Raw genomic sequence first — 19,232 nt, 5'->3', positions numbered from 1 at the left:
AAGGCTATAATCTCAGTGAAACCCAAAACAAACAGGTAAAAACAGCTCTCCAGAGTGAACAACTATAGGGCTGTTGACACTCACCCCGGTCCCGTCCCTATGGAGACGGGCCAGCCCTAGGGTGACAGAGAGACTGGGCAGGGCTGTTGAGCAGGCGTTCGTCAGAAATCAGCCACGGATAACGCTCATTTCTCAGTGGGGACTAAAAAGGGCTTGCTGAGCTCTTCTCAAGATGTTGATCTCATTTGGTTTATTTTTAAATTGTTATTGGTTCTTAAAAATATCCATAAACTTGGTAAGGTATTAAGCAGGAGGGTGTTTCTCCCCTCCTCCCCATAATTAGCATCTCAAAGTGTCCACATTTCATCTTATTTGAATCTTGTGTCCTCACTGAGATCTGCATATTTTAAGCAGAGCATTTCTACAAGGTGTATCAGGGCCTGGACTATGCAATCCAGAGAGAAACTCAATGAGAGGGCTTACGACTGTGGCTCGGGAATGCCAGGGAAGGACTGGGCGGAAGGTGCTGTCAGAGTCAGACCTTGTCCATGCTGCGTTTTCTGTGGCAGCCACGGGCAGAACGGGAGATGGAGCCGATCTTCAAATCATGTAATAGGGGCTTTAGCTGATGGAAGGACACATGTAGGTTTGCTTGGAAGTTAAATGGAACCTAACTGATCACGGGAGAGGAAACACCATGGGTCGTTTTCAGAGTTTATCATGCACTAGTTACATGCTTGTTGTCATTGAAGACCCCCCAAAATTGCTCTGTAAATTGAAAGGCTTTCTAGAATTTTTATGTTTATTAGAAGATTAATTGTTTACATATTATATTATTAATATATATTATACTTAAGATTTTACACTCTTGTTACAATGATATCAAGACAGTATTGTGGAGTGGTCAGCAATGGGGGACGGTCATGTGAGACACCAGACCCGGGAATTTGGCTAGAACCGCCCACATTCCTGCGTGCCAGAAGAAACTTCCCAGGAGCCCTTTGGAAAAAAGCGACTGTCCGTCAGCCAGTGAGATTTCACCACGTCATATTAGCTCGACCGCCCTAGAGACCCTTTAAATATCTCCCACGCGGGCCACCCTAGGCGACTTCCCTGGCCTCTGTGTCCAGGGGACCAGGGAACTTCGTCGGGCTTGAAGCGCTCTGTACCCAAACTTTATTTGTAACCATAAAGGATTCACGGTTTTCTGTTGGAAGCCTGGGAAGCCCTCTCACCATCACAGGCAGTTGGAACACTGTGTGACATTGGCACCTGATGATGTGCTTCTTATTTTAGCTAAAACTGGCAACTCTAGACTCTCTTGGACCCTGCCTGGGACACAGGGCCAGCCTCCCTACAGAAACATAGTGCCGTTACCGGGAAGTGCGTGGAACATAGATCATGCCAGAAGATCAAGTTCTAAACCTAACCTCGATCTTTCTGAATCTTCTTTCTCAGCCCCTTGGTTTCACGGATCTTCTTTCCAAATGGCCAGGTAGACCTCCAAATGCCCACAGTTTCTAGTTGATGACATGTTGTCATAAAAAGCGTGTCCGTCCCTCATATGTAACAGTCTAGAAATGGGAGAACGCAAGGATTATTTTGTTGAAAATGACCTGTAATCCCCAGCTGGGTAGTTGGGTCTCTTCATGGAGGAGTGTCGCGTCACTGTTATAAAGTACATTATCTTAATTCCACGGGTTATGTAGAGACACTGAGGCAGGATACAGAAGAAATTTTAGGAGGAGATTTATTAATAAGCCGGCTACATATGACTTACACGGGGTATAGCTAACCCAAATCGTGCAGCCTCGAATATAGCTCTTGAGGCTAGTTATATAGACTTGATCACATACAGATTGGGGTAAAAGGAGGTCAATTACTAACAAGCTTACAACATTCCTAGGATCTATTTAAAGGAAAAACATTCCTACATATCAAAACTTACAAGGTAACACAATAGTGATAAATGTCGTTTTACATATCAACACAGTAGCCATAAATGTCGTTTTACATATCAAAGACATTCCCAAATCTTCTAGGGTCATTGCCACAATAGTGAAAAATTTTAGCTGAGGATTAGGAAATAGGAAATTACCTTTGCTAAAAGTATTGAGGCTAGCTTTAGTTTACAAGTTTTATACATATAAAGGATTTCAAAAGGGATGATTATTAGAAAGCATATAAAATGTTACAGAATGCAGGTTTTTCAGGCGAGGGGAGTGGCCTCGTGATCCCTTTGTCTAGAGCAGTGGTAGTCGACCTGGTCCCTACCGCCCACTAGTGGGCGTTCCAGCTTTCATGGTGGGCGGTAGCAGAGCAACCAAAGTATAAACAAAAAGATAGATTTTAACTATAGTAATTTGTTTTATAAAGATTTATTCTGCCAAACTTAGCGAAAATCTGACATAAAGTACTTGGTAAGTAATTATTATTATATGCTTTAACTTGCTGTAACTCTGCTCTATAAATTTTATGAAGTAAAGTTACTTCCCTACTTTATAAATCACCATTACTGTGGAACCGGTGGGCAGTTAGAAAATTTTACTACTAACAGAGATACAAAAGTGGGCGGTAGGTATAAAAAGGTTGACTACCCCTGGTCTAGAGGTATACCTCACTCTCAGGACTCCAGGAGGGGAGGAAGAGCCAGAATCAGTGTAGGGTATGTAAACATTGTCTCCTAAAGGATCTTATTGAAGGGGAAGAGGAAGTTTTCAGATAACCTTTATCCTTCCAGAGAACTCTAGTTAAACTATGACTAGATGACCCGGTTGTCCTTGTAAGCCAGGAAGCTCCCACATTCTTCTCCCTCCATTCTCCACAGAAAGGAGGGGGTTAGAGGCCTGACTTTTCCTCTTAAAAATGGCGTTGCCAATACTAACTGTTACAGTTCTTCGGCACCTTATCACATCACGGGGTTCTCTGGTGGCAGGCAGGAAGGGGCCCTCCCGTTATGAATAAGCCTTGGTGTGATGTGATGTTACAAGGACAGCCCGGACTCCTCACCACACTTCACAGTGCTGTCCTTTTTCTGGCTCGCACGCACACGTCTGATTCTGTTTTGACGTCAGCGTGGTGTGTGCCCTCTTCCCTTGGCTCGTCACTCAGGATGGGTAGGTAGCCTTGCTGCAGGAAGGCTCACGCCGTGGCTGACCGGGCGAGAAGCCCAGTGTTGTGTGTTGCAGCTGCTGCTCATTGCACCGACGAGGCGGACACCCCACAGTTGCTCAGGGACACCCCCCCCCCCGCGAGGGACTTTTCTCCTTCCCAGTTTTCATTCCTTCACCTGCACCACTTCCCCATCACCTGCCTTGCTCCTGCTGTCAGATTCTCCTTTTTCTTTCCTTTGGTATGTTATCAGAGCCTTTATTCTGCACCCAGCAGCCCCCCCCCCCCCCGTGACGACTCCTCCCCCTCCTTCGGAGTCCGCTCACCCAGCGCCTTCTCTCTCTCCTGCTTTTCATTCTGCCCCTGCGCCTCCCTCCCTCCCCACCGATCTCCTGCTCCCCTGGGCTCTTCTCCACAGCCTGGGTCCTCTCTGCTTTGGTGCAAATAGCATTTGGTGCTGAATTTCGATCAGTTACCCAACCGATAGCAACAGATGTCATTTGTAAGCCCCCCTCCACCCCACCCACAGTTTCGCTCTGTGCAGTTTGTTACTCATAGTCAAAAGCGGTCCAGAAATATCAAATGGAAAGTTCCAGAAATAAACAATTCACAAGTTTGAAATTGCATGTTGTTCTCAGTAGCATGAGGGAGTCTTGCTCTTTCCCCGCCCTGTCCCGTCCAGGGTGTGAATCGTCCCCTTTGTCCGCCACGGTGTTCACGCTCCACCTGCTAGTCACTTAGTAGCCATCTCAGTTATCAGAGAAAGACTACATTCTCTCAGCTTTCATTGCAATGTATTATTACAATTGTTCTATTTTATTCCTAGTTATCGTTGTTCATTTCTTGCTGTACTGAATTTATAAATTAAACTTTATCATAGGTACATATATTTAGGAAAAAACATAGTATATATAGGATTCAGTGCCATCCGTGGTTTTAGGCATCCTTGGGGGTATTGGAACATATCCCCCATGGATAAGGGGGAGCTCCCATATTTAAACTTTACATTAGGGACTTAGGCACATCCTACCTTGTCAATGCCCGGACCCCCAATGCCTAGGGAGGTTCTAGTGTGGAGAGGACACATTGCCGTCAGCTTGATGGTGTCCGTTACCCACAATTTCTGCCTACAAAGAAATGTCTGGACCTTGATGTTCCAGACCCTCCTGATGAGAAAGGACTGCTGACAGGGGTGGGAAGCGCTCTGCTTCGTTCCTCACATGGTCGCGTAGGAGCCTCCACAGGGTCGGGGAAGCAGCGCTATTAGTGTGGTTCGGTTCCGGCGTGCCCATCCCTGTGGCCCAGTGCGAGAGCGGGCTCTGGAAGTGAGCCGCCCCCCACAGTGTGGGAGGAGAGATGTGTGTAAGAGCACTTTGTGAGTTACAGGACACTCGACAAAGCGTCATTATGTTGCCTGTATCCATCATAATCCAATTAGGAATTTAAATTGGGCTCTTCACATTATAAATACATGATTTACTTTTTAAATCTCATGTTATCTGTTGGAGGAATGAGTCTCATCATCAAATGATCAGGGCTGGCATGTGCGTGAGGCCATGCAGAATAAGGTGTCGAAAAGCCCCCGTTTTGAATAGGTATAATTTAGGATTGAAAGTGGACAAATGACAATGAAAAGCAATATGCCTTTCTAATAGCAAGCATTTATATAAACCAATGTGATGGTTTCGCTTACATTAATCTCTATTTTCAAATGCAAAGATGTAATGTATTTTGTACATGATATAGCTGAGTTGATGAACACCCATCCCACAAGTGGCTTAAGAGTTTCAAATTCATAAACTTGAACTTCTTTTGTTTAGTTCTTGGACTGTGGGACAGAATGCACTCACCACATTCATCAAAGACGTTCACTAGGGCCCTTCCCTGTCCGTGGTCCTCCTTCCGTGAAACCTTGACCCACTCAGAACAGAGAAATCCGTCAAACCCATCTCACAAAGTTGAGTCATGAGGAGTGCGTCTGTGTCTCACCTTTGCTGGGCCCGTCTGGTTGGCAGGTGAACGAGAAGAAGGCTAAGGCCTGAGCCTCCTTCAGGGTCCCCAGTTGTCCTTCCTCAGCAAGCCCCAGATCATTTGCTTTCTCGAGCCTGGTGCATCTCCCTCTCTGTTTCTTTCGTTCCGACAGGCCATGCAGGACGCGTTGGCAGACCTTCCGGAATGGTATGGGATAAAAGGCATGCAGGCCCACTGGATCGGTGACTGTGTGGGCTGCCATCTGGACTTCACGTTAAAGGTGACCGCGCAACAGCCTTCCCAGCAGTTAGTGCTCACAGGTCCCCTTCTGCATTGTTGCAGCTCATGGACAAGACCAGCAACTCAGAGCTCCGCAGCAGCGTGTCCCGTAGGAAGAGTGAGAGTCACATACATGATTTCACATTTCCCAGTAGCCACAACTTTTAAAGTGCAAAGGAACAGGTGAAATTGATTTTAATCACATCATTTCACTCAACCCATTATATTCAAAATGTTGCTGTTTCAAGATGTGATCAACAAAATAATTGGAAAGGAAATAGTTAACACTCTTGTTTTAGTACAGAGTCTTTGAGAATCTGTACAGTCTTTTACACGATAGCACCCACGTCAAGTGCTCGTGGCGACACACTGCTCTGGCTACCGTAGCGGACAGCGCAGATACAGACGGTCTTCTGGGCGTTCATGAACTCCCCGAATTGAAGTGCAGAATGTCTGTGTGGGTATTCTCCTGGGCTCTCACTGTGTCCTCAGAACAGGGAGCCGGGGGTAACTGCGACACATTCTCTAGACAGACATAAAGCTGTTAAGGACTGTGCTTACCCAGGTTCACCTGCTGCAGAAACATGGCTGGAGGTCACTCCCAAAGAACCCCTGCCCTGGAAGCTTCCCTCAAACCTCTCTCTTTGTCTCTGCTGACTAGAAAGTTGCTCTGCTGCCGTTTGTTGCCCGGGTGTTCTTCCTCATCCTCTGGTTTCTCCTCCAGTCAAGACCTGCGTGCCCTGTTCATTTAGCTCTAAACCCTCCCCTCGCCTTCGTCCCGGTCAGACCCTTAGGAGGGGGAGCAGCAGCCAACAGACAGAGCTGACCTACCGCCCCGGGCTCTTTCCTGCGGACAGCCACAGCTGGTGTCCACTGAGCACATGCTGCTGGTCCCTGAGCTCACGATGCCTGTGCTGTCCCCTCACCAGAGTGACCCAACCCACTCCAGCTGCAGAGAGAGGAACCTGCGTGTGCACTTTGAAAATCTTTGAAAATCAAAGCCTGAAACCAGTTTTTCCTCTTCCTGCCTTTCTGAGAGGGTGGTGAGATGTCCAGCTGTGACTTCGGTTCAGACTCCCGGCGCCATCATTTTTGGGGTCGCATGTGTTAGGCCTTTCTGAGAGGGTGGTGAGATGTCCAGCTGTGACTTCTGTTCAGACTCCCAGCGCCATCATTTTTGGGGTCCTACGTGTTAGGCTGGCTCGTCTGGTCCCACATCGAAGGCCTTTGCTCCTCAAACAGTGTGAAGGGGTGGCTCTCTGAGCCCCACGGCAGCTGCTACATTCTCCCCCGTCCCAACATTTCACAATGAAGATGTTCCCGTCTCCGTTCCTGGAGCCACTGGAAAATGAGATGTCTCAGGAGGGAACACCCAGTCCTGTGGGTGCGGGCCATGTGGCTGTGCCTCTGTGGCCCCAGGCCTGATCCGTAGGTGCCAACGAACTGGGACTTGGGACATAGCGTGGGCTTTTGATTACAGGCCCCAAGCGCCTCACACAGGCACTCTGAAACTGAGTGAATGGGTGTGTGAAGGAAGGGGCCATTCTCCTCCTTATCTGCCTCATGACGGGCGTTCCGCCCATACCGAGTGGATGCTCTTCCTCGAAGGGCGCTTCCCACCCCGGGAGCACTCGGTCAGGCCGCTCAGGCCGTCCTCTCTCCTCTTCCAGACGGTGTTCACTGCAGAGACTTTCTCTGGTTAGAAAAGTGGACGCCGCTGTTTTTTACTCTTCTTTAAATCTTGGGGGATGGACCTCCTTTCTCGGGACGAGCGATTTAGCAGACACTGGACGAAGGAGCCAGTAATGCGGGACGGCACCTCTCCGAGCCGCCTTGACCCTCTCCGGGCCGGGGCCCCCAGGACGCCGGGTGGAGGGCACTGGGCAGGGCTTCTGATGGAAGGGCTGCGGTCCTCTCCTCTCCCTCCCTCCTCTGCATCCCTGGGGCTGTGGCCAGCCGCTGTCCCCACTGTTTGCGACTGAGGAGGGGACAGGAGGAGGGGATGTAGCTGGGAGCACTAGAACGTGAAACGACTCTGCCCTCCCCTGCCAGGTTGACGGGCGAGTCACCGGAGAGAAGCTGAGCGCCTACACGGCCACCCCCGAGGCCGTTTACGGTGCGTCCCACGTTGCTGTCACCCCCAGCCACAGACTCCTACACGGGCACAGCTCCCTGAAGGAAGCCTTCCGGAAGGCGCTGGTCCCAGGCCAAGGTGAGTTGGCGAGTGAAGGCTGAGACGGAGGGCGATGCCTTATGTTAACGCCTTACGGTGCTTCCGAGGTCGTGGTCTTTACACGCCACCCGTGTGGTACGTTCTTCACCCCGGCCTGACTTTTTACTTTTCTTACGTTAAAGCATGAGGATTGCAACAGACCTTTGGAAGTGCCGAGTCGCCCCCCTGGTTTCCCTGTGCGCGACATGCTCGTGTGCGTCTTCCTGAGTATCTGGTGAAAGCTTAGCTCCTTTTCCTTTAGGTACCATCTAGATTTAAAGCTCTTTTCTGCTTCGTTCATAATTCCGTCCTCAAATAGAACTGCACTGACAGGGACAGGAAGGAAGCCACCGAGAATTAGAGGCCACATTTTCAACAACTGAGTTTCATTACGGTAACGAATTCCCATAGTAATCTGAGCCGACGAACAGAGTCTGCCCAGTAGAGGTCTGTAATGAATGGGTCCAGCCGACCCGGCGTTGGCGGAGCCGATGTTATTGGTCAGTGAGGACATGGGGAGAGCCTCTGCCTTAGGGTCTGTCCCTGCAAGCACAGAGCCCGCCTCTGGCTGACCCGGAGGGGAAGAGGAAGGCTGACCTCTGGGAGGCTTGCTGACCACTGGGAACCCTGAGGAACCAGTCTGGCAGAGGGCTGGGGCCGCAGCCCTGGGAGTCTGAACAGCAGGAACTGGGAAGTCTCTTGAATGCCGCTGACTGAGGGAACCTGCTGTCTGTTGCCCTCAGTGCTTGAGGCAGTTGGTCCCCTGGCCTTTTTCTTGGCCAAGGGAAGACCAGGTACCTTTCCTGCTAGACCATCAAGACTCTAACCTGTGTGGTGGGGGTAGGTCTCCAAAACAAACTCACAGGCTCTTCCCGAGGAAAGACATATGGGATCTGGGTCTTGGGCCAATGGAAGGAAGTCCCCCATGGATTAGAAGGAGGTCTCTGAAGAGGTGTAAATATTTCTATAAAAATCTCACCCCTGCTCTCTTTCCATAGAGTATAAACTGCAGCGCACATGGTCCGAATCATTGGGGTCTGTTTAAATTCTTTTTTTTTTTTTTTTTTTTTTTTTTTTTGTATTTTTCTGAAGCTAGAAACGGGAGAGACAGTCAGACAGACTCCCGCATGCGCCCGACCGGGATCCACCCAGCACGCCCACCAGGGGGCGATGCTCTGCCCCTCCGGGGGTGTCGCTCTGCCGCGACCAGAGCCACTCTAGCGCCTGAGGCAGAGGCCAAGGAGCCATCCCCAGCGCCAGGGCCATCTTTGTTTCAGTGGAGCCTCGGCTGCGGGAGGGGAAGAGAGAGACAGAGAGGAAGGAGAGGGGGAGGGGTGGAGAAGCAGATGGGCGCTTCTCCTGTGTGCCCTGGCCGGGAATCGAACCCGGGACCCCTGCACGCCAGGCCGACGCTCTACCACTGAGCCAACCGGCCAGGGCTATTTAAATTCTTTAAGTAACAAAAATGTTTTGGATGATGATTTAACATTTTTTTTTAAATTGCTATTCTTCAAATAACCAGAGTAAAAGATGTCCTGACATCAGGTTGGAAGGATAGACAGTGTCATCCCAGCTCACCTCTGTTTGCTTACAGCGTTGAAGCCAGGGTTCAAATCAGGGAACACTTACTAAGAGCCTGCCCCATGCTCCGCGGGCGGGGCCACGTAGATGAGTGCTCACAGGTGTGCCTTCCAGGGGTCATAACTGCGCCAGCCAGCTGCGTGTGCAGTTCACTCTGGCGCAAGACACAAGGAACCTGGCTTTGTCTCTGTTGCTGTCGTAGATTAAAATTGAGAAAAGACTCTATTGAGTTAAATTTTCACTGTGTGCTGATAAAGTCCAATGAGGCCATCTCTCTTTTATTTTCTATTCAAAAAAATCGGGGTCTTTTCAACTGCTTACTTTCGAGGGAAAACTCATAGTTTATACGCTCATGAACATTTTGAAGTTCCTCGGAGGCCATGATGGTTGAATAATATCTAACATGGAAAAAAACTAAAAATGTGAACATCTAGCCCTTAGATTTTCTTCTTATAGTTAATTTGGGCACACAGATTCTAAAATGAGGTCATAGTAACAGGGGGTTCGTGAGCTAATCAGTTATAAAAAGATGGAGTTCCTGACATGAGAAGCACTATATAAATTTAAAACATTCTCCCATGTAAGACGTTACATCGGCCTATGCAGAAACCCGTGTGTCCGTGGTCCTTTGGGAATCAGCCCATCTGACTTGGCCCGATCACTTCATTTTAGCTTCGACTGGCTCGTTGGCTCCGTTCTCCCCCCTTTTTAATAATCTCTGAAATAATGCCAACTGGAACATTACACTTGGCTCTCAAGTTTCCAGTTCTCATTTTCGGAGTGGAGATACTCTTTTTTGCAGATATCAATTTATTCAAAGTCTCTAGGTTAATTTACATTTGACTAATTGACATGGCATTAGTCACTTCAGGCTAAATTGCTTTGAGTATAATGCAGTTTCCCAAAAGGTGAATTAAAATGACCGTATGAATATGGATGTAGGCCTCCTTTGGCCTTTGAAGTTCCATCTTAAACCTGAACATCGACAGCGACTGTTGCCAACTGGCTCAGATCAGCCACGTGGCTGGGTTTTTCCTCGAATGTCGATTTTTGAGGGTGACGTGTGTCAGAGCGGTGATTGCTGGAAGTCATGGCAGCACACAGTGTGGCTGCCTCTGAAGAGGAGGGTAACGCAAGCTCGAGGGGCAGAGAGTGGAGGCGAGGACCAGCTTCCCCCACTCGTGAAGAGATGGTAAAGGCCGCGGACAACCGAGGTCAGAATGGCAGGGCGGGGACAGCTCTGAGAACTGTTGGGAAGGGCAAAGACAGAGCCAGCTTTCTGCTTCCTGACTAAACGTGCTGTTTTTATACTCGTTGTCCCATAATTTGGCACAGATTCCTTTAAGAGAGCAAAAGTCAGGTCCCTCCCCCATGCAGTTCTTGGAATCGGGCTTCCCGTAAGCGCTGACGGAGCCTCCTTTTCTCAGCTGAGCGCCTCAGACTGAAGTCCTGTTATATAAGCGCCGCCTTGATAGGAACGACACCATGAAAAGCATCAAAAGGGAAAGAGACTGTCAGAGTTCTAGAAGCTGTTCTGGCTTTTCCTGGAGCCTTTCTTCCATTCCTCATATTAATATATTCAAACCCTGGGCTTTGGAGCCACAGGCTTCAGCTCTGAGTCACCAGTGGTCTGCACAATGCATTCTGTGACCAAAGGGTAAGTGGGGTCTCCCTGAAGGGCTGTCGTCATCCACACATTAGAGAGCCAGAGCCTCATCTCCTCCGGAGCCCCAGGACGTTGAATAATTAATTGCTGGCTCTTTTCTAATTCCTCCCTCCATGGTGTCAGCATGGGGGTTGGACAGAAAAGAGTTTGTTCTTTAACCACATTATTTCTATCAGCCCCAGAGAGGTTCTGGAGGGGTGGGGAGAGCTTCTGTCCTCCTGTTACCTGGACGAAACAAAACTAACCAGGTGTCTTTGCTTCTGGGCTTCTCGGCAGCTCTGCTGGGCTGATGGGCACTGAGACTGCTGAGAGAGGAGGTCAACGGCACTGTCACACTTAGTGACCGCAGAGCCCCTTTTCTGCAGACTGTCCCTGAGAACTGCACGGGGCACTCACTGCTCTGCTGGTAACTGAACGGAAGCCGTGTGTCAGTTTTTCAGGAGGCAGGAGGGACCTGCCTTCTTTATGGTGGGGGCCCTGAGAGCAGAGGACACTCTTTAACCAAAATGTTCCCTCTGTAATCTGCCCGCTGAGTGAAGTGTTTAGCTGTTATCCACCTGCGGAATGAAGCTTCAGTTACTTCGAGCTGCTCCATGGTTTCCTGGTCTTCCTGCTTCACGTTGCCTGCACACGATTGATGAGAAATATGGGGGAAACTAGACCTGGCTGTGAACTTCAGGTCTTTGTTTTGTTCTTTTTAAGAAATAGATTTTGATCAAGTATAGCAAGCATGCAGGTTGTTATGGTATAATCATTACAAATCTGCTGATATTTAAGTTTAAAGGTCAGTTTGTTTTCTAATTGAAAAACTGTCATAACAGAACTTTTATATGGAAGATGAAAATTATCCAACCCTTTAACACAGTACTCTAATTTTTTCATATTTTTATTGTAATGACTTTAATGAGATAGAATTACCATACTACAAAATTCACTCACTCACAGTGTACAATATAATGGTTTTATAATGTCCCCAAAGTTGTACATCTATCACCAGTTTTAGAACATTCTTATCATCCCCGAAGAAATCCCACACCCTCCAGCGGTCACCCCCATTCCTCCCACTTCCCCCAGCCCTGGGCAAGCACTGATCCACTTTCTGTCTCCAGAGATTTGCCTGTTCTGGACATTTCCTATAAATGGAATCATCTGATATTTGCCCTTTTTGTGACTGGCTTTTTTCTCTTAGTGTCATGTTTTCAGGGTTCACCCATGTCGTACTGCTTATTAGTACTTCATTCCTTTTCATGTCAGCGTAATATTCCACCATGTGGAGAGACAATGTTTTGTTTACCTCTTCGTCAGTTGTTGAATATTTTGGTTGTTTCCACTTTCTAGCTATTACGACTGATGCTGCTGTGGACATCCCTGCAGATTTTTGTGTGCCTATGTTTTCATCTCCTTGAGTGTGTACCTGGGAGCAGAATTGCTGGGTCACGGAGTAACTATGTTTAACTGGTTGAGGAACTATCAGACTGTCTCACAGAGCAGCTGCACTGTTTTACCTCCCCACCAGCAGCATACGGGGTTCCGATTTTTCTACTTCTTCACAGCAGTTGCTATTGTCTGTCTTTCTGACTGTGGTCACCCTAGTGGGTGTGCAGTGGTATCGCATGGTGGTTTTGATTTGTATTTACCTCGTGGCTAATGGTTCTGAGCATTTTTCCATATGCTTATTGGCCATTTGTGTTTCTTTGGAGAAATGTCTATTCAGATGCCCATTTTTTAAATTGAGTTATCTTTTTATTACTTCATTTTAATAGTTCTTTACATGTTCTAGATATGTTCCTTATCAGATACATAATTTATAAAACTGTTCTCCCACTCTGTGTGTTGACTTCCCACTTTCTTGCTGGTGTCCTTTGAAGCATAAAGGTTTTAATTTCGAGGAAGTTCAATTTATCTATTGTTTATTTTGTTGCTTTTGCTTTTGGTGTCATATCCAAGAAACTATTGCCTAATCAAAGATCAAGAAGATTTACACCTGTGTTTTTTCTAAGACTTTTATAGTTTTATATCTTACATTTAGGTCTTTAACCCAGTTTTTGGTTAATTTTTATATATCGTGAAGGTTAATTTTATATATGACAAGAGTAGGGGTCCAACTTCTTTCCTTTGTATGTGGTCATATTACTTTTTAATTCATGTGACCACACATAGGTACCTTAAAAATCAGAGTGCTTCTGTCTTTATTTTTGATCTTCATATAATATGATATCAGAGAATACATGTTTTTGTAGGGTTCACAATTGTTTTTTCCTCTATACATAATATTCTATCAACTCGATACCATATCCTAAATCTTCCCTATCATATTGAACATTTGGCCTTTTTCGTGTTTGGGGCTCTTTATGGAGATAGCTATTACAATCATTTATGTCCACATAGCTCTCTGCCTCTATAGAATTACTTCCTTAGGAGAGATTCCCAAGAGTGGGATCGTTTGGTCAAAGGTTATGAGCATTTTTCTAGTTCTTGTTACGTGCTGCCTTTGTTGGTCTCTGCAAGGGCTGTGTCAGTGACCAGCTCCATCTCCAGTGGTGGGGGGATTTCAGTGGATGTTAGCCTTCTAAAAGTGTTCACCAACTTAGATATACAATGATGATTCTTCAAGGTTCCTTTGATATCTATGTTTCTTTTTAAAGATTAATTTGTGTTTTTAAATCCAAGTTATGTGTGTACATGAAAAGTCAAAGAATACAACAGTGGCCTTTTTACCTAACCGCTTGTAGTTAATTTGGGTGTGTATTCCTTCGGATGTAGTTTTGGTGGCTGTGACAGAGTCCTGCTAGAGAAACAGTGACTTAAAAGAGAGAAGCTCTTTCTTTAAAAGACCAGTTTCTGTCTCGCCCACATGGAACTCAGAGTGAGCGTGACGAGTCTGCGTGGTGAGGCGGTCGGGGCCAAGGCTCTTTCTGCCGTCCTGCTGTGCCCTCCCAGGACTCGCCTGCTGTGCCCTCCCAGGACTCGCCCTCGCCTGCGTGCTCCGAGATGTCCTGCAGTCATCACAGGGCAGTGAGGAAGAGGGGGGAGGAAGGGCGTGCCCTTTCCCTCGGAGAGCATGAGCTGGGAGTTGCGGCTGCACATCCCCGTGGCCACACCGAGCGTCGGGGGTGCTGCCCAGTGCTGCCATTAGCTCTGCAGCCATGTGTCCAGCTGACCGTTCTGTTGCTGAGTCAGAAGGGGAGGCAGACACAGGGTCCCCGGGCAGGCGGTGCCACAGGCTGTTTCTGCAGTGCAGACCCCCACGTGTCTGGACGATGCGCCCGCTTTGCGGTCTCTCGATTCTCCAGTTCCAGACGCTGCCTAGTGACGTGGACCCTCATTTCACCAGCCCTCCCCTGCCATCCTCCTAAGGACATTCTGTCATCACTGCGGAATTCACAAATATACACCTCGTCTTTGAGATGGTACAAGATGGACTCAGAAACGTGGTTCTCCGCTTTGAGAAGGGTCAGCCCTCAGGCAGCTTGGGCAGCTTGGGCAGCAGCTGCCCCCAGCCCTGGTGCCATGGGTGCCGGCTGAACGTCAGCCCCGGAGACCCCAGTGGGTTGCATTTCACTCTGTCCCCACCATTCCCCATCCTGGCTTCCTGACGCCCAAGACGGGAGAAAATGAGAGCTGGCTTAGATGCCTACAGAGCCTGTCTTTACCTCTGATCAAATAAATCTAATTCCTAGGCTTGTTTTAGCTTGGGGTTTGTAAAACATATTTTAGATAATTATATAAAGTCTTAAAACCAAGGGTCAATAGTAAGGGTTCATAAATTACTCATGTTGTAATAAGCTCAAGTGAACTCATTAATCGAGTTCTCCTCTCATCCCTCTTCCTTTAGGACTTTATTTGGGCCTTTTTGTTTCTAGTTCTTCGTATATTTAGTGCAGATTCATGTATGTATGGCTTGTCTCCCTACTGCAGTAGTTGTAAGTGGCTTTATTTAAGATCACATACTGTTTTGGATGGTTCCAAACTAAGTATTTTATTATGACTACATAAGGAGTGTTCACAGCTGAGCCAAGGATGCTATGAGTACATTTTCCTTTTTATATATAACTGTCTATTTTTTCTGAAGTTCACAATGTCCTCTTTTCTTATTTTCATTTTGCTTTGTATTCTTTGAATTTCTAAGTCTTCCCACACCCTCCCAGAGCTCTTCACACTCCCCTCAGCACAGTTTTCTACATAGTCCAACCTGTCAGATAATGTATCGGTCCCCTTTTTATCCTGCAAAGGCTTTCTGGGGCTTCTCCGTGCTGCTCACTTCTGACCTGGTCACCCTCCAAGGCCTCTGGTACACACCTGTCATCTTAGGACTTTCCTCTGTTTTTATTCTGCAAATAGCCTACCCTCTTTTCTTTGTTGTTTCCTGGACCCTGTGTCTGTGTCTTTCTTGATTTACGCCTTCCTTTTGCAGGAGCACACCCTCCAGTATCTCCTGAAAAAGGGTACGTGGGAGGAAGCTGCTTCTGTCTTTGTGTGTCTGGAAATCTCTCTGCTCGGTCATTTTCTACTTTCTTGTTCACTTCCATCTTCAAGTGTTGCGGTTTGGAATTCCAGACGTCTTCCAGTTTTGCCGTAGGTAGATTGCTCTGTTGCTCCTTCGGCTATTTATATGAGGTATTTTTCAAAAGGAAAGGGGGTTGGTGGGAACATCTTTCCCCCACCATCTGGAAAGTAAAAATGGTTATGAGCATGGATGAACACTTTGGAGTATTTGTTCAATCTTTTGATTTTCCACAGGTGTGGATTTTCCATTAAAAACAATCAGCATAAAACACGGAGGTTCTGGTCCTGGCCAGTTGGCTCAGTGGTAGAGCGTCGGCCTGGCATTCAGGAGCCCCGGGTTCGATTCCCAGCCAGGGCACACAGGAGAAGCGCCCATCTGCTTCTTCACCCCTCCCCCTCTCCTTCCTCTCTGTCTCTCTCTTCCCCTCCCGCACCCGAGGCTCCATTGGAGCAAGGATGGCCCGGGCGCTGAGGATGGCTCCGTGGCCTCTGCCTCAGGCGCTAGAATGGCTCTGGTTGCAACAGAGCGACGCCCCAGATGGGCAGAGCATCGCCCCCTGATGGGCGTGCCGGGTGGATCCCGGTGGGGCGTATGCGGGAGTCTGTCTGACTGCCTCCCCGTTTCCAGCTTCAGAGAAAAAAAAAACCACGGAGGTTCTAAAGCTTCTTTTTCTCCTGCGTCTCCTCTGAGATTCAGGTGCCCCCGCTTGCCCGGCATCCACAGCTCCTTGCTCTCATTTTCAGATTGCCTCACGCCCGTGACAGCTGTGAACATGCTCACCCAGCAGGAAGTCCCTGTTGTCATCTTGGCCAACGCTGACTTGGAAGGCTCCCTGGATTCAAAAATAGGTAAGTAGCTATTCAAATGTAACCGCGATCGTGTATTTAGCCGGTTCCACATCAAAATAATAGCCTGTTGCCGTCAGGTGAAAGAGCTGACTATTGACTCCAAGATCCCTTTGGCCTCTTCGTAGAGATGGGCGCCCCTTCATTCAGTCGCCCCTTATTTAAGAACTACATTTGGAAAACATCAAGTGTGTCACGCCTTGTAGTTGCTTATTGAGGATAATAAAAGATGTCCGGCCCGCGGATCTGGCCCGCAGAGCCCATCGGTGAGACTTGTATTAATATCTGTGATGAGGGGTGCAGTACAACTTGGGTAAAAATCCCGTTTCAGAACTCGGAACCAAGGGCCACTTCTGAGTTGAGGGTGCCACGCACAGACCATCAACGCAGGCCGGGTTTCCGGTGAGGGCTTTGTGGAGGAGGCGGACTCGAGCCGCCATTCAAGAGAAGGAGCGTGCAGCAGCAGAAGCTCGAGGGCATATCGAGAGCTGCAAATTGGATCTTCTTGGCAGCCTTGCTCCTTCGTGAGAGTTCCAAACGCCCGTCACCTGACAGGAAGTCTGGGCAGGAACCGAGGACGACAGCCTGAGCCGCCAGCCCGTCCACGATCTGCCTTCGGGGCGGGCCCTCGCGTGTGTCTGTCTCCGTCACCCCTGCGGAGACTGCGGCCTGTCCCCGGAGCGCCAGAGCCCTGCAGAGAAAACTGTTCTCACACCCTGTTTCCTAGCGCACCGAAGAAATTACATCTCTCATCAAAATCCTGTTCTTCCTCACGGTCCTCAGATCCGCCTTTGACAAAGTGATTTGCAGAAACGCCAACACAGGAAACGGCTATTCAGCCGTTCAGGTCATTCTCTCCTGACAGTTTAAACCCAGAACGTGCGTGATTTAAAGGAAATAATACCTCCTGCTGCTTTTATGCATTTTATAATTAGTCAGATTCATTAATACAACTAACCGCAGTAAATAATAAAGGAAGCTCTTACCAATGTAGCTTTTTTTTGTTTTCTTTTGGTATTTTGAGTCAGAGTACTGACTCATATTGTTGATGAAGGGGGAAAAAAATCTGATTTTTTTAGGTGTGCTTGAAAAAACATTTTTCCTGTTGCCTTGATTTGCCACCAAATACTTTTGAGTTATTGCCTCTTGCCCTCCGAGAAGAACAGGAACCAGAAACCAAACAAGAGAAAAAGCAGTAATTTCCCAGCTCACCTGCACATTACAAACAGCGCAGTGCTCTGAGCCCACCTGGCCTAGAGCATTCTTTGTGTGGTCAGAGACATCCTGTGTCACAACGCCTGCCCTGGAATGTCACTCCTAGTCACCCCAGACCGTACACGTGGGGAATGTGGTCAGTGACTCTTCCCTTCTCGACCGTGAACGCTTTCAGTGATGTTGATTATTCGCCACTTGTCCTCACCCTTCAGTCTCTTTCCGGTGCTCTGGGAGCACTTACTTGCTTCGTTAGGTGCTTCCTGACAATAGTCTCGTCGGGCACACCAGCCCCGGAGCTTTCCCTCTCACCAAGGGGCCTCAGAGCCTGTCTCCCAGCGCGCCCGAGGGGCCGGTCACGGAGATCCGACTCGAGCGTTTTGTGCATTGCCCGTCCATTTGTCTGTCTCGGCTGCCACAAGATGTGTTGTGTCCACGAGGACGCCAGCAGTTGTGACAGTGGACCCTTCAACAGGGGTTCTCATCCAGGGGCGGTTTGGCCACTTCAGGGACATTTCTGTTCGTCACGGCGTGGAGGGGTGCCCCCGGTAGGGACCAGGGGTGCCGCTCCAGCCCGGCCGTACAGAACCAAGAACAGAAAAACCTGTTTTTATGAATCTCCGGAGCCGAAGCAGCAGGCCGGGCCCTCTGCACGAGCGATTTACTTACGTGCTGCTCCTTTTCCTCAAGGACGTGAGTGGGCTGCAGAAGAGACGTCTGTTCAGAATGTGCTCTGCCTCTGGGAACGCGGCACACAGCACAGCTGCCAGCTTCCGGCTGCCTGGCTGAGCGGCCCTGCAGCCCCTGGAGGCGGAGGCCCGGCTCCTCGGGAGGACGCGCCGTCCTCTGTCGCTGAGGGGCCACAGGGAGGAGGCTTCCCGACACCTGTGACTTAGTAGTTCAGGGGCAAAAAAGCACCTCCAATTGCATATTTTAGAATTACAACTATTTTTAAAAAGAAACTAATCAAAGGAAGAAGACTTAGACCCTGGCCGGTTGGCTCAGCAGTAGAGCATTAGCCCGGTGTGTAAAAGTCCTGGGTTTGATTCCCAGCCAGGGCACATAGGAGAAGCGCCCATCTGCTTCTCCACCCCTCCCCCTCTCCTTCCTCTCTGTCTTTCTCTTCCCCTCCCGCAGCCAAGGCTCCATTGGAGCAAAGTTGGCCCCGGGCACTGAGGATGGCTCCATGGCCTCTGCCTCAGGCGCTAGAATGGCTCCACTTGCAATGGAGCGATGCCCCAGATGGGCAGAGCATCGCCCCCTGGTGGATCCCGGTCAGGCACATGCAGGAGTCTGTCTCTCTGCCTCCCTGCTTCTCATTTCAGAAAAAATACAAAACAAAACAAAAAAAGACTTAAAGGGAGCAGCACCAGGATGGTCCGCTGGCTGCTTCAGGGCAGTGGGCTTCCTTCTCCAAGGCTGTCCGCCCCGTTCCCGGTGAACACGGTTGTGCCGTGCTAGCTTCTGTAACAAGAAGGTAGCCTCTCCTGGAGAAGCTACGGCTGAGTGTTGGTGCTGTTGATCACTGTGTGATTTGGGCGTTTGCAAAGGAGATGTTGTGCGTTTCTTCCCCTCTCGATAGGAATCCCCAGCACCAGCCCGGAGGACACCGCCTTAGCCAGCGCCCTGGGCCTGTCCTACACCGAAGTCATCGAAACCTTGCCCGATGGCACGGAGAGACTGAGCGGCTCCGCTGAGGTTGGTGCCCTGCGGCCTCGGCCTGCGGGCTTGCTTCTAAATTCATGACCTTGACGGGAGTCTGATGAGACTTCTTTCTTTGGTGCAAATTACAAACTGCCATGTCGCTCATTCCCCGCACCGGACAGTCTTGCAGCCTCGTTTCTTAGG

The 19,232-nt window shown here is 48.8% G+C and overlaps 1 protein-coding gene across 3 annotated transcripts in view; it reads left to right on the top strand.

Moving 5' to 3' along the window:
- The window catches only part of LARS2 (leucyl-tRNA synthetase 2, mitochondrial), a 126,353-nt gene that overhangs the window by 64,362 nt on the left and 42,759 nt on the right, over positions 1–19,232 (top strand). For all 3 annotated transcript variants that reach the window (XM_066351259.1, XM_066351257.1, XM_066351258.1), the window contains exons 8-11: positions 5,255–5,362; positions 7,414–7,573; positions 16,071–16,175; positions 18,967–19,082. In XM_066351259.1, the coding sequence (XP_066207356.1) occupies positions 5,255–5,362; positions 7,414–7,573; positions 16,071–16,175; positions 18,967–19,082 (489 nt within the window). The remainder of the gene's footprint in view (positions 1–5,254; positions 5,363–7,413; positions 7,574–16,070; positions 16,176–18,966; positions 19,083–19,232) is intronic.

Source organism: Saccopteryx leptura, chromosome 10 (genome assembly GCF_036850995.1).
Source record: "Saccopteryx leptura isolate mSacLep1 chromosome 10, mSacLep1_pri_phased_curated, whole genome shotgun sequence".
NCBI lineage: Eukaryota > Metazoa > Chordata > Mammalia > Chiroptera > Emballonuridae > Saccopteryx > Saccopteryx leptura.
This window is presented reverse-complemented; position numbering and strand designations above follow the sequence as displayed.